This window comes from Panicum hallii, chromosome 1 (genome assembly GCF_002211085.1).
Source record: "Panicum hallii strain FIL2 chromosome 1, PHallii_v3.1, whole genome shotgun sequence".
NCBI lineage: Eukaryota > Viridiplantae > Streptophyta > Magnoliopsida > Poales > Poaceae > Panicum > Panicum hallii.
Window position 1 is genome coordinate 17,902,248 of NC_038042.1, and position 15,298 is coordinate 17,917,545.

The 15,298-nt window shown below is 47.8% G+C and overlaps 1 protein-coding gene across 1 annotated transcript; it reads right to left on the reverse strand.

Annotated features, from left to right (window-relative positions):
* Positions 1–3,699: 3,699 nt before the first annotated feature.
* On the reverse strand, positions 3,700–7,736 carry LOC112878152 (nicotianamine aminotransferase A-like). Its single transcript, XM_025942575.1, has 7 exons — positions 7,192–7,736; positions 5,721–6,060; positions 5,387–5,605; positions 5,243–5,302; positions 4,680–4,835; positions 4,296–4,389; positions 3,700–3,954 (listed from the first exon to the last, which is right to left on the reverse strand). The coding sequence occupies exons 1-7, from the start codon at positions 7,539–7,541 to the stop codon at positions 3,821–3,823; spliced, it is 1,353 nt and encodes a 450-aa protein (XP_025798360.1). The 5' UTR covers positions 7,542–7,736; the 3' UTR covers positions 3,700–3,820.
* Positions 7,737–15,298: the final 7,562 nt, after the last annotated feature.

Consider the following 15,298-nt stretch of genomic DNA (forward strand, 5'->3'; position numbering starts at 1 on the left):
CCGGCCCGAGGTGAGGCCGGGGATCGAACCCCCTCCTCTCCCTCTCTCTTTTCCCCCACTCCCCGACCGCCACCGTGCCCCGAGCCGCCGGATTTGGCCGGGCACCGGCACCCCCACCTCCCCTCCTCTGTTCTGTACGGGGGGAGGAGGAAGAAGGGGCGTTTTTGCCCATAGCCCCCCCCCTTTTCTGTTTTCCCCAAGAGAAACCCCCCCCTCCTTTAATTACTTCTATTGCTAAAAAGACCTTACTCTCTTTCAATATTTCAAACCAAGCCCTTCATTACGTAAACCCGATTATACTCGACACCCTTTAGCGTACCCTGAATATTTATAGGGTTTGCAAATAAGCCCCTACTCTCTTTAGATAATTATGAATAGGCCCCTGGACCCCGTTTAAGCCCTAAAACCCTCTTTAGCGCGTCATTTTATGCGCGAAACGACCTCCGATTAACCCGAAACTTTACCACGCCCTTTCTAGTATAGTTCTAGCCATGTCATTAAGAAACCACCCAAAAATATTACCCCTACCTCCGTAACTAAATCATTTCCGATTCAAGCTCAACGATAAAAGCTTTTAGTTCTTTCGCTTGATTGTATGCCTGTTTGTTTGCGTCGTAGGACACAGAGTGAACGGGGAAGTTCCCGACTGCGACCAAGCAAACGAGGACCAGTTCTGCGACCCCGAACCCGAGGGACAGTGCTTCGATCAGGACCTTCCGCAAGGACTTGACGATGGCAAGTTCAACTCCACCCTTTGATGCATGTTTCTGTCCTAGTTTTTATAAACACAACCCAGAGGCCTGTTTTATAAAATTGCATGGTTTTGTGTGCTGAGAACATGGTAGAATAGCCACCCCTACTTGTGATAACTATACCGTGACCATCTGGTTTTGCAAAGAAAGTGTGTGTGCGTGTGGGAAGGGATAAAATGTGGTTTTGAAAAGTGAGTTAGACGGGATGGATGGCATTTCTGTGTGAATTGCCGTTGGTATGCTCGTACCTGTGTGGTTGAGCGTGGAAGGGAGATATCCATCTTGTCACCCCTAAGGACCGAGTTGATGTGTCGTCTCACCTAGCTTCCTGTCGTGCAAACCACTTGACCGTTGTATGGGCAACGGCTTGGCCTAACCCCACTAGTTAGTCTGATAGCCATCAGGAGAGCTGGGAGCAACGGGTGATCAAGGAGACGGGATAAGCTCTGTGTGACTTATGCCCCGGTTAAACCTCGGTGATAGGTCGAATGACCCCTTGATAGATCCCGTGGTGGCTAGTCAGGTCTAGCTAAGGTGGGTAAGGGCTTTGATGGGATCTGCACCGGCACTAAGGTGTTCGTGCTGTGGTACCCCACCTGTGGGTAAAGTTGCACACCTCTGCAGAGTTGAAAATCTATTCGAATAGCCGTGCCCACGGTATTGGGCAAGTTATGGTGTGGTCACATAACTAGTGTTTCTCTCTGGGAATGGTTGGGCTGGTGTGAGTTGTTTGGAAGGTGTCCGGCAGTTGTGCCGTGTGCTACGGCGGACGGGGAGTTCGGTAGCAGTTTAAAACTTGGATCCGTGTGGATCAACACCGTGTGCTCCTTGGTACTGGAAAACTCATTTTGAAAATGCTTTTAAAACAAACCCCTACATATAACCGAGTTTTTCCGCAAATGAACCATAACCTTATCATTGGATTATCCTGTGCATTAAATTCTGTTATACCCCCCTCCGTGGGTGTGATTGGACTTGCTGAGTACGTTTGTACTCACCCCATTCTTACTTTTACAGTGGAAGACCCAGACTACGTCCCCGAAGACAACGAGTAGGGTTTCGTCCTGCACCCAGTCTTGCCTGTGGTTAAGGCCACCGTTGGAGCTCCGCATGGCGCAAGATTCTGATGATCCTCTTTTCGTAGCTAGTGTAGTAGTGTGGGTTTTAGTTGTAATCCTCGCGATAGTGGCGCTTCACTGCCCATTACCGCGTAGAGTTGTACGGTGATGTACCATCTGATGTAATAAAAGTGTTATCAGCCTCCTGGGACTGATAAATCGACACTTTTAAGTCTTCCCTAATGGGAGGACGCTTCTGGCACGCACAGCCCACCTACCAGCATTTAATGCGGTTGTTGGACTGGCGTCCCGCGGAGGGCCTTCTGCCAAGGGCACGTGGCAGGGATGGCCCTGGAGTCGCCACCTTGGAGGCACGTGGCGGCGCTGGACCCCTTCCCGGAGGAAATAGGGGGGTCCGGACCCCCGAGGCCAGTTGGAGAGACAGGCCCATAGGGGTTTGGCTCCCACACGTGGCGGCGCCGGACCCCCTGGGGGGTCCGGGCCTGTGGTGGCCATCCCCGAGCACCTTGTCTTCATGGGCACGTGGGGGCGCCGGACCTATACGAGCCCGGGGGGAGGTCCGGAGACCACGATCCCAGCTGTCGGGTCCGGGCCGTACGTCCCTTTTCCCAGAGGACAAGGGTGAGGTCACGGATAACCTCGTGTCTATCAGGGTGGACAGACTGTCAGATGACTCCCTGACGGGCTAGGCCCGCGGAGATGCCGATCTCCTCGTAGTGGGCTATTACGACCTTCTGGTCGTTGAGCAGTTCCTTGGCGATGATGGAGGATAGGCGGTCGAGCATGTGGTGGCGCGCGTCCACCACGATGCACTTGGCGCACACGCCGAAACCTGACACCATCGCACTGTGAGGCGACAGCGAGACGCTAAGGATCTGGACACCATAGCAGGAGGTATCCCTGTCCGTATGTACCGACAGATTGTAATTGTATGCTTGGCAAAGACCCAAAAGACATTTAGAAAACCATTTTATTAAATTAATTATTGTTCTAAGGCTAGTCTCGGTGAAAGTTTCATAAGAAGTTTTATGAGCATTAAATGTTACGCCATATCAGCAAATTTGGTGATATGGCAGGGTCATTAAGAGGAGAGAGGAGAGAGGAGGGAATTTTACGGGATGTGAATAAGTTTCATCACCATGACACTCCTCCAGCACAGTTACCAAGTTCTCAGTCTTGATAACTATGCAGTGAAAGTGTACATTGAGACTGGCCCAAGGTATTCTCAATGCGAGTTTCATCAGCATTAAATTATCTGCATTTTTTGATGATATTGTAAAAAGTTAATAAAGAGAGGTGAAATGAGTTTTATAGGGATGAAACCCTGTGTATATTATTTCCATAAAGTTTATATCTTGCATGTATCCTAGGAAACAACAAACAATGAAATTGTAATTGTAGAGGTGGTTTCATTGAAGGTTTCATCCAATTATATATGACATGGCAGCATTGGAAACACGACGTGAAACTTAGCACTGAGAATGGCTTAATGAACTAGTAGGTTGAATCTGAGTATCTGACGGGTCATTTTTCAGCTATTTTAATTGAGTTATCCAGCTCCACAAATCGCATCCATGAACCAGGGCTCCAGTCCTTAAGAATATCGAGATTATACTTTTAGAAGTATCTATATTCGATCAAGACTACATTGGCAGCTCCAAAATTAATGAAAACAGGTTGAATCAGTTAATGAGCGCACTAGGGTGTTCTTTCTACAGCAAAGTCTTTGTTTTCAATGATGCAGCTTAGGAGGATCTCAAACTCCCTTGTCCAAGTGATATATATGGGCCAGTCTTTGTTTTCTAAAAAAAACATGGTTTTGCAAAACTTCCTTTTAAAAAAGCAAAGCGTCAAAGTGATAAAACAAGTGGTATGAAAGATGAGCACTTTATTAACTCTTATGAAACTCAAAGTTCCACAATCATCGACAGGACAATGGAAAACACTGGAACTGAGCAACAACTTTGATCTCAGATACACTTTAAAACTTTAGATGCCATTAAGCATATTCTTCTTCTTGTGCCTTTGGCAGAAAGATTTGATCCTCTCAAGGCCATCCAGAAGAGAAGATGAATCAATGGCAAATGTTATGCGAACCCAGTTTTCCATTCCCAGAACACTCCCTGCATTGGAGGAACCCATGTAAGTCGAGTAATGTATACATATCGACTGTAAAATATGGACATTAATATCAACTAGTGTCTCAGAAATACATTAAATTTCCATACTCAAAATCTCGCAAGTACGAACATGTTTATTTCTCAGTCTCTTCTTTGGTAACTTATTGACATAGAAGTTGAAAAAAGGAAAAACATATATAATGCATTGCATTGTTTCATAGCAGTTTTGGGCACAATCAGTGAAGGTTTGCAATACTTGTAAACACTGGAACTAAACACAGGTAGAAACTAAATAAGCCTTTGCAGAAATAACTTTTAAAAATAATATATGCATCTCTAACTACCTGGGCACAAAATCACCGACTCTTCTTTTGCCAGCTTGCAGCAAAAATCAATGTCATCATGGATCCCCTCCAAAAGATATAAATTCAGCTTCACCTGTATATGACATCTCAATGTAAGCAAAATGACAAACAGACATCTCAAATGTATACATGTCTCTGTTTCATTTAACGTAGGTTGTGAGTAACGGATAATGTTAACGCGACTAATATAATTTTGATGACCAATAGCAATTAGCCTATTATAGTAAAATAAATTATAAGTATATAAATCACTTTCAGGTGTCAGATGCTCTAACACGATGCTTAGCTTCTGGATATCTTTTTTCATGTTACTAAATTAAAAAATATCGAACCACTAATAACATTGTTTAAAAAATTGCTTACCATCACAAACATGGAACCTTCTGGCTTGTGAGGACAAGTGATGCACTTTATGTCCTTTATTTCTCTATAACATATCTCTGATGTTTCCTCTAGCAGACCAATGATCCTCTTGAAGAAATCTTCCTTTGTGTTCTCAAGTATTTTTGGAAGTGCTCCCTAGTAAATACAACAGCAACTCTTACTTGTCTGAGATAAAACGGATAAGAAAATGCTGACAGGTAGAGGATAAAAAGAACCACTTCAAGCATGCGTAGTACAGATAGAGATAATGTCCCCATTTTCCAGCTCTCGTGCTTATGAAACTTGGAATATTTTCTATGAAATGATATTGAATTTTTCCTGGCATAGATCATGCGGCAGCAGTGCAGCACCATATACTTCAAAGTGAGGCACTATCAACTATTACGTCACTTCATTTTGAAAAGGAAGAAATATTTTACTTGACAAGTGAAACTTATTGTTACCAGAATCTACCATATTAACATAGAATCGTTTCGAAATACTTGAACTGGAGATCTGCCATGGCAAACTGGATGAGAAAAAGGTACAAGCCAAATGGTTACCTGAATGAAAGTTGCCGGATCAGTTGAAACATTAAGGAAGTTTGTGATTGATGTAAGAATCTGCAAAATTAAGATTGCTATGGTTAGTACGTAAAACAGCACGTGGCCTGGGCACTTTGAAATAAGTACACACTGATGACTCACCTTAGTTTGTTGTAGAATCTTCTTGGGGTCACAAGCAGCAACCCAGCCAAGTCTCCATCCAGGCACTATCCATCTCTTTGAGAGTGACCCTATGCTCAACACTGGGGCAATGTGCCCAAAGACGCCCATTGGGATGAACTGGGAGTCCCCAAAAACCAAGTTGCCATACACTTCATCAGCAATGACTAAGATCCCAAGCTTCCTTGCTGCCTCAGCAACCTAATGAAAACAATGGTATTAAAACATGCTTATACAGCATAATTTTATAAGCCATAAAAATCAAATAAAATAACTCGAGTCCATTTAAACGGCCAATGCAACGAAGCAGCCATACCTTGGTCAGATGTTCACGGGTGTACACACTCCCACAAGGGTTGTTGGGGTTGATGATGATCATTGCGGTGGTGTTCTTGTCAGCAATAGACTTCAGAGAGTCGATGTCGATTTCCCACCCCCTCTCAGGAATCAGATCGAAGCGGCGAACTTCTAAGTTGTTCAGCGCGGCGCGCGCCTCGTAGTTTGGATACCCCGGTCTTGGCAGCAGTATGTTGGTGCCCGGTTGGGCTAGAACTGAGATCACCACCTCGATGGCTTGAGTGCCTCCAGCGGTGAGGAAGATGTCGTCGGACGATAGGTCGTATGGAAGATCACGCGACAGGTGCTTCGCCAAAGCACTGTTATTTTTCCAGAAGCAACAGATTCAGTAGACATACAATTAGATGAGATTTAAATATAAACAAAACATGTCAGTCATTATTAGCAGGCGTGCAAAGTATAACAAAATCAAAACCTATTCAAAAGAAAACTCTAATAATTATTCCCTCCCTCTAAGTTATTAGTCATTTTAATTTTTTAATATATAACTTTTACTCTATATCTACGTATATATTTATATCTAGATGCATAGTAAAGCTTATTAATCTAAAAAAAATCGAAACGACCGTTACGAAAGGGCAGTACCGACAAACATTGACATTTCATCCCTAAGCAACCCACCGTCAGGACGTTTTCCAAAGTACTATGAAGGAATTAAGACACGTCACTATCATCATAATAATCCACTTGTTCGCCCGTAATAAAACTGAACAGAAAGCGTCGCCTTTTGTTCCCTTGTTTGTCAGAAACGTCGTATGCTGAGGTTTGTGCTGATCTGGAGCAGCTAGCACTTGCCTAGAAGCACCCAGGGACCGTCACACGCAGACATGGCATGCCACGTCGGATGAATGCGTGGCACATGCCCGGGCATCCTGATTGGCGATGCCAGCGCCTGTCACGCGGCGGGCGGAGGCGAGCGATAGGCCGGAGGCGGCGGCCTCGTGGAACCCAACCGCCGGCACGTGTTTCAAAAAAATAAAGAAAAAATCAAGTTTCCTTGAGATTAGATTGATCCACGCGATGCGTTCATCCACAGGTCCCATGGTTGTTATCAGGTCGATGTTTAAACAAATTTCCAACATGCACGTCACATGACTGAAGTGCTTGTTTCCTACCACTAATAAAAAGGCTGGTATTTGCATTGGAAACGACCGGGCAGATATAGAATTTCTTTGTTTATAGGTGATGGGTCCTTCTCGTTTCTTGGCAGGTCTGAGGTTTCCAAACATGATGCATGGCCGGTGCACTGAAAAGCTGGATGGACAGACGAGACACACGCGCCGCTGTTGTACTGTGGTAACAAAACATCATCGGCGGGCGGCGGCACAACACGGGGAACAACGCGCGCGCGCGCGTGTCGAGCGTCCAGGCACGGACGGGACGAGCAAGCGCATGGGGGACAGGCGTGCGTGGACAGGGGGCGTACGTACCGGCGTGCGTCGGGCAGGCCGACGCCGGCGGGGTAGCAGTTGAGCTTGCCCGTCCGGAGCGCGGCGGCGACGGCTTCCTCGGCCTCGGCGGCGGTGCGGAAGGCCGGGAACACGGAGGGGTCCCCGTGCGCCAGCGGCAGCACGGGCCGCGGGTCGCGCGCGTCCACGCTCGCGCTGATCTTGAACCGCACCGCGCGGATGCTCATCTTGTCCCCCGCCGCCGCCAGCGCGCGCTCCTTCGCCGGCCGCGCGAACCGCCACTCCGCCGCCGCGTTGCCGTTCCCGTTGCCTTTGATGCCGTCCTCCGCGGCACGGGCGGCGGCGCCGTTCTGGTGGTGGGTCGTCGCCATGGGCAAACCGAGGAGACGACCGAGGTGGTGGTTTGTTTACCGCTTGCTGCTCTGGACTGGGTGGGCGGATTGGGTGCTTGGCGACTTGGTCCCCGACCAGTGTACCCTTAAATAGGAGGCCGCGGCTGGCCGGGTTCCCTTGACGGCTCGGGAGAGCGGCACGAATCGCGCGCGCGCGCTGTCCTGCCCGGGCCGCGCGCTTTAAACCTGGCACCGTCCCCGGCACTTCAGCTCTGCTCCTTTTGGCGTCGAGTCCGTGGCACGAGTTGCGTGCCTACCTACTGGTACACACAGACACACCACCGATGCCCGTGGGGTACTCTAGTCCATTGCACGCCGCATGCATGATCCATGCAGTCCTGGCTTCCATTATCCCTGGGGATTAATCTAGTTGCTGGGCCATGAAGGCTGTTAATTAAGAGAGTAGTGGTCATGCAACTTTGTTAAGTCTCAGGGAGGGCGCGGGTTCGCTATCAGAGTGGACGTCACATGAATTCGGGCAACAATGCGATGAGAGAGTGTATAGAAAAAACCATCCACATAATAATTCACTAATTTGTAGTGTACATAGTCGGACTCTAGTCGTGGACTCGTGGTGGTAGTTGTGCCACACGAGTCAATGTTGTACGTACTCTGTGTGATATAAGCAGTTCCGCATTTATTCCAACTATTCTAAATTTGATCAAGTTTATTATGTAAAAACATAATAGTATTTATGTGTGGCAGAACCAACCTGAATTATACCGGCTCAAGTACGCGAGTCCACTCCAGAGGGCTCCAACGTGCTTCAAACGGTATAATCCCTTGGCCTGTCGGGTAACGTCCCAATAAACCACTGATACACAGAATCAAATAAGGTTACCTCACACGAAGGTGAGTCCAGAGATACAATCACCATCACATTTTTACATCACAGGGATTTACATTACAAGAGTTTTCAAAAGAAGTACGAAGTTTCAAATTTAGAGAAAGATTACAAACTGTTAAAACTATGGTTTTTGGCAGCGGAAAACATACGCGATGATCTACAGCTTGTCGTCAAGACGGATGTCATGCTAAGCCCGGGCACGACATCACTCGGTATCACCAATGTTGGTCGGGGACGGATCCCAATCCACAGACCAACCTTCTGGGAGAGCAAAGGGCCAAGGCAAGGGAAGAGTAGGGTCTCCAAGATATTACCTGCAAAACATATAACTAGTAAGGCTAAGTATACTAATACTCAGCAAGGCTTACCCGGAATTGGGTATACTTTAGCCCGTAACTAGACTCACGAAGGCATTGTAAAGGTTTTGGGTTTATTTTCAGCTATAAAGCAACTAAAAGTTGATCCTTAATTTCAACTTTTAGCTTTCAAATTCTATGTGATTATTCATTCTAAATAAGCACTTATAACTAAGCAAGCATGGTAGAAACTTTAACCAAACATCCTCTTTGATAACATCAAGGTTGCTCTTGTTACTCAATGTGGTAAAGGGGATAAGCAGTCTCATTCATCGTGAGAGGCGGACGATTCCTGAATCGAGATTCAACCTTGCAAGGTAAACCTAACTCACACGCTTGGAACACTAAAGGGTCGTTCCGAAGCAACCGTTTACCTTTCATTCCGACTCGTGGATCAGATCCACCACAAGCGACTGCAGGACCATACGCACTTCCAAAGTGCAGGACGTACGTCTGTAGCGCGACTACAAAACCCGTACTCCTGGTCGCCCTTGCAACATGTATTCCCACACGTCGAACATAAGTAACCAGAAGAAGCAAGACGAGTGGTGGGAGGTATGTCCACTCCTCGGGCCGATTGGCTACTAGGCTTACCGCTTACCATATTTCGCGGCATGTGGTTAGTACTTTCAAACGCTTAACCCACACTACCACACGCTGCGACCTTAACAGATTCAACAACACAGACGGGGTATCACCTCAACCATGATACCTCACCAAACTCCCGTCCGGCATTCTTATAGTGATAACAGGAATGTAAATATTACAACTCCTATATCGCGCGAATGACAGGGAATCACCCGACTTCTACCGGTCCTATTAGCATAGCAGCTAGTCGGACTCAAGTGCTAACATTCAATACATTGGTTCCTAGGAAAATGCAACTAGGGTTTTTCATACAATTTCTAAGAACTTAATGCAGAGATAGATATAAATAACATAGGTTGCAGTGTAAATAAAGTAGGGTTTATGTCCGGGCTTGCCTTTACTGGTGGGGCTGAAGTTAGAGATGTCAATATCTTCCAAACTTTGGTTCGGGGCTTCAGTTAATCCCTTGGTGACATTCACTTGGTCATCAGGAACATCCTCTGCAGACTCCTGGGAGATCTTGTAGGTACCGTGTGCGGAAGTAGTCGTATCTACATGCCATGCAACATTTCATTCAAAGTGTGCACATAAAACTACCTTACTTCACAATACAGTTGCAATCCAGCACTCATATAACACACTATTCACATCACAATCAAAAAGATCTGGAACTAAACTTAGATCGAGCTCTAGGTGGACAACTAATTAGAATCGGCTACTTGTTGAGGGTTACAACAGAGCCGACTGGAAACAACGGGGGTTTAGTCGATTGAAAGGTGCATCGGTTCCTAATTGATCGATGAAAGCATCGATTACTTCAGCAGAGAGGTGTTTCCTAAAGCAACTATGTCTTAACTGAGATGTGCTTAAGTGTTATCCTAGGTAACTAGGTGTGGTTGTATCGGCTCGATTACGTCAACACAACAATTGAGTGACGTACGATTGAAGTGTGGTTGAGGGTATATGATCGATAGGTAAATAGCCGATCTCTCAGTCGATAAATCGGCTGATAAAAGTGTGTGGATGAGGATGGGGAAAACTACGGATTGGTCGGCCATAATTGATATGGGAAAACAACTAGAATCGGCTTGGATCGGCCGATAACAAGAATCTTAAGGTCATGCGTGCAACTCCGATACATCGTCTAGGTGCAGCCGATGTAGGACAGAACAAAGGAATTGTATCGACAGTAGCCGATATAAGAAGGATAACAACCTATCAGCTAATCAGCCGATGATAGAAACATATCAAAAGAAATGTATCGGCTGACAGCTGTTACGCAGAAACATCATAGGCTCAAAGAAAATAGATGCTAAGTGGCTGGGTTGATAACCTGACACTGAAGCATAGCTGTCGAGATGTATTAGCTAAGCAGCAGATACACATGAACTAATAAAGATTCTTATACGAAAGGACCTGAAGGAAACGGCAATCAAGACAAGGATGACGTCTTGATGGCAAGGACATGAGCACTCATATGAAAGAATTAACTAAATATCACACATCTCTACTTAAGACATATATTCTATGGCTTACTTTTCAGCTATAACACAAGCATACAATATAAAGCACAATAAAACATTCATTCCCTAATATTTGACCTAGACCACACATCAAAGACTTTTAACTCATGATCACACATAAAATTTGTAGATTTTGACCTAAGAATTCAAACAAAACTGATTTTGTATTTTTATGAACTTCTTATGAAAATCTATGAAATGTAGAAGTTCACTGAGTTGAAATAAAGAAAGTTCTGGAAATCTTATAGAAAACACCCTAGAACTTTTTAGATTAAAGCAATTAAGTCCCTGGTCGGGGAAAACAAAGAACATGAAGATAACGACGATATTCCGGCAAAGGGATCGCCGGTATTAGAAAGATTCGGCGGATCAGGGCAAACCTTGGGGTAGCCTTGGTTTTAGAGAAGAATAGGCGGAAAGCGAACTCCCGCGATGAACAGAATCGGCGATAAGATGAGCTCGACGATGACGAGACTCCGTGGGTGACGAAGAAGCTTGCTGGGGATTGTAGTGGGTAGAGAATGGCCGAAGAGGTAATCCCCGCGGTGATTTGTGGTGATGGTGGTTGGTTGAGCGATCAACGAGGGTAGGAACTACTGGACGTCGTGGACCCCTAGGACGAGACGACAGAGTCGGATTGGTTCGCTACGCCAACTCCTTTGCGAACCTCAGGGTTTTCCTGCCCACGGGTTGAACTTCTTCTGCTCACGCACGTGTGCCACTGAAACACGACCGGCATACCCGCGTAGCTTTCTGCAGAACTATCGTGCTTGGTTACATCTCTGGTGCGCCGCTTCTGCTCTGCTCCCGCACCAACGGCCCCCAGCCGGCATGCGCATGGTCGGTTGCCTTGCATACGCACGCACCTCTGTATGGGTGAAGGGAGCTCGCCGTGCCTGGCTGCACCTAGCTTCTCCGAGCTCGTTGCATCTGGTCGCCACCTCCGCTTCGCCGCCTTTCTTTCCGGCTCGCCGCGCCATAACCGTTCTTCCACCTCCGCGAGGACCGAGGTCTATCTGCATCAGGGCCGTGCCTTCCGTTGTCTTCCCCTCAACGGCTTCCGACGTCCTCCATACGCAGCCCTGCTGCTCCCGTGCGAAACCGCCCGCAACCGTCGCACTGCAGCTCCTCCCACACCGCGCGCGACCTTCCTACACATCAACTTGGTCGCGGCCTGAGCTCGTCCAGCGGAGATACCGCTATGCGTTGCACGCCGTCGTCCTGCATGTAGTCGTCCTGCGCAGCAATTTCTCCTCCTCCTGTTACCGAACCTGCGCTCGCCCCGGTCTTGCCGCATCGCTTCCGCGCACACCCGAACCGCGTGCGTTCTTGGCCCGCGCTACACGTGCTGCGGTCACCTACGCCAGAACACCACCAGGTTCTCCACGCGCAGGGTCTTGCTGTTCTCATGCTAGTCCATGCCAAACTGCCGCGCCAGAGCTCCACCTGCACGCCCCAGCCCTGCACGCTTCGGGCCGTTTGCCTCCGCTTGGGTCTCGCTCCTGCGCTCGCACGCTTACACCGCCTGCACCGCGCACTCCATCGCGCTGCCGAACCGCGCTGTGCAGCCACTTCTGCTTGCCCTGCGTCTGCTCCTGTTTCCAGCGCGCGCTCTGCTCTAGCCTTTGCGTCAGCGCCGCCACTGCTTGCTTCAACACCTGTTCCTGCCCGCGCGCGCTCCCCACTCTGGCGCCTGCCGCGCGCGTGCCACGCCCGCTCGCCCGCTTCTGTGCGCTGCGCGCTCGCTCCCACGCGCCTGCGCCTGCCTGCACGCGTGCCTCCAGCGCCTGCCTCCGCTCGCTCCTGGGCCCGCCAGCCCGCGCCTGCGCCTGGCCGCGGCCGCTCGCCCACCGGCCGAGCCGCGGCCGCCTGCCGCTGCTGGGCCCGCTGCTCGCCGCTCGGGCCCCTGCGCCTACCGCGGCCCGCGTGCGCTCGCCCGCGCGCCAGGACCCGGCCGCGCCGCGCACTCCCGCGCGCCCGAACTGTCGCAGCCGCGCCGCCACCTTGCGCACGCGCCGAGCCGCAGCCGCGCGCTCCGCTGCCAGCTCGCTCCACCCGCGCGGCGTCCGCACCCGCTGCCACGCACGGCCGAGCCGCAGCCACCCGCGCCTGCTCGGCCCGAGCTTGCTCCGCCTGCGCCAGTGCCCGTGGAGGGGAGAGAGAGGGATGACCGGGTGGATAAGGTTGGAGCCAGAGACATGCCACCGGTGTGGAGAAAAGGAAAGGCGCCAGTGAGAAGAAAAACAGAGGAGAAAGAGGAATGGAATTCCCTAAGGACTTATGCGCAATTTTAGAAAACTGCAGGGACCTTTCTGTAAAACATAAATTTCCCATTACTCTAAAACCCTAATGAAGAAATGCCCAAAACAAAAGTTGGAGAGTTTTTCAAACTTTACAACATTGCTTTAGGGCCCAAGTTCAAAACTCAAAACTTATATTTTTACACGTGAAATTTTGAGCAAAAGTTGGATTTGAATTGCTTTTGTCTTAAAGAGCGTAACGTTATAAAATTCAGGACTTAAATGTAAGCATTTATGACACGTCATGATGACAGGATAGACTCGTCATAATGGTTGGATAGACGTGTCATGATGACTTGCACCTTTTACACTTTAGCCCTAAGTAATTTTGAAAGTTACTTTTGTAAATCAAATACTTGCATAAAATAACTTATACTTTTATAAAATTACATAAACACCCTTATTTTTATCATTTTACCCAAAATTTTTAGACACTTCAACACATGCATTTCTAATACAACTTTTTGGATAAAGATATATTTTTACAAGATATAAAATAAGAAAAACATATTTGCAAACTACCCTTCACTCATTTTGAGATTACCTCCCATCCAAATACATTTTGCAAAAACAACCCTTGGTTTTTCTGTAATTACAAAAATACCCTTTTTACTTGCACTTTAAATTTTTAAAAGTTTCACATAAACACACATGAGCTTTACACTCACAAGCACATACTTCACACTAACAAAATATATGTCTAGCATTACAAGTACACGAACTGTCACATTATGATTATGACTGTTATGCCAACCCAAAAGCAGACTGACTTCAAGTGGGTTCCAAATATTTACCATTTAGTATGTTTCTCGAACACAAGAGGCGAGTTTGTCAAATACTATCTGCAAACGCATCAAGCAAGTGATATTTTACAAGTAAAAAGTCTGCAAGATATATCCTATTTTTACGTGCATAGTACTGCCTCCATTTTATAACATTTTAAAATGTAGCTTATTTTAGCTTTTCTAAATTTATAGATTTTGATATGCATCTAGACATACATTATATCTAAATGTATAGCAAATATTATGGATTAAAAAAGCCGAAACAAACTATACTTTGAAACGGAAAAGAGTAGTCAGCAAACTTTTTAAGAGACCGACTGATATTGTACACTGACTCCTCGTGTGTTTTCAGATATGCTAAGTGATGTGTCAGATCGAAAGCACACCATAATCCACGCTGGAAAATGCAGAGGTTGTTAATCCGTGTACATCAGGTTGACTCATCGTGCAAGGAAAAAGGAAACATAATGTGCATGCCAGATTAAAAGAGATTCCTCGATTTCTTTGCGTATGATCCTTGAGAATATCCACTTTACTACCTTTTAGAGAAGTGCACCATACGGTGTGGTTTCGTGAAGAACCACTTGATGCTGATGATACATCAGGTGCGTTTGTAGTGATCCAAACACAAGGCCACGAGATAGACACTGGTGTTATGAACCCTACGTGTACCGTGGCCACTAGTGACAGAAACCAGAGTTCCAGTATCATCTTAGGAGGTGGTTGGCTAGCGGTGACAGAGCTAGCTAGAGCCGTCACGCTCTGTTGCCGCCTGGCACAAGTGGCGCCATATGAGGTCACGCATAGAGTGCAAGCATCGCTGGCCTGGGATCGTTCGTGCCGGCTTCGGAGTTCGGAGCTCGTGGTCAGTCACCTCGATCGCTGTCGGAGTAGATCGGTCTGTAAATGCGTCGAAAGGCCTCCGTTCGGTCATTCTGTGCTCACGCCTTCCCCTGTCGGGTGGGGAAGAAAAGGACCGACCTGCATGCGCTCGGTTCGATTCCTGGACCTTCGCCACGTCAACATCGTTCGACGATTCTAAAATCCTCGAGAGGACGAGAGTTTGCCTGCGCGCCGCTGCCACGTGGCGGCACTCGTCTCGACGCCCCGGTCCACGGGCCAAGCAGCCGAGTCGAAGGGGTGGCGACACGATGTGCTCATTCCTTCGGACTTCCGGGAACAAACGGCATGTCGCCGTGACGTGCGCGAGCAGGCGGACTCTTGCTTGCTAGTGTTGGCGCGTCCGAGCGACCCTGTTGCCCCAGCTCCAACAGGATTGTACGACTGAAAAGCACAACTGGGGGAGGAGCCGTGACTGCGACTGCACACAGCGTCCA

Coding starts and splice junctions, on each gene's coding strand:
- LOC112878152 (XM_025942575.1), bottom strand. CDS start 7,541: ATGGCGACGACCCACCACCAGAACGGCGCCGCCGCCCGTGCCGCGGAG. Junction 6,061..7,191: donor GGCCTGCCCGACGCACGCCG/GTACGTACGCCC, acceptor GAAAAATAACAG/TGCTTTGGCGAAGCACCTGT. Junction 5,303..5,386: donor AGATTCTACAACAAACTAAG/GTGAGTCATCAG, acceptor TTAATTTTGCAG/ATTCTTACATCAATCACAAA.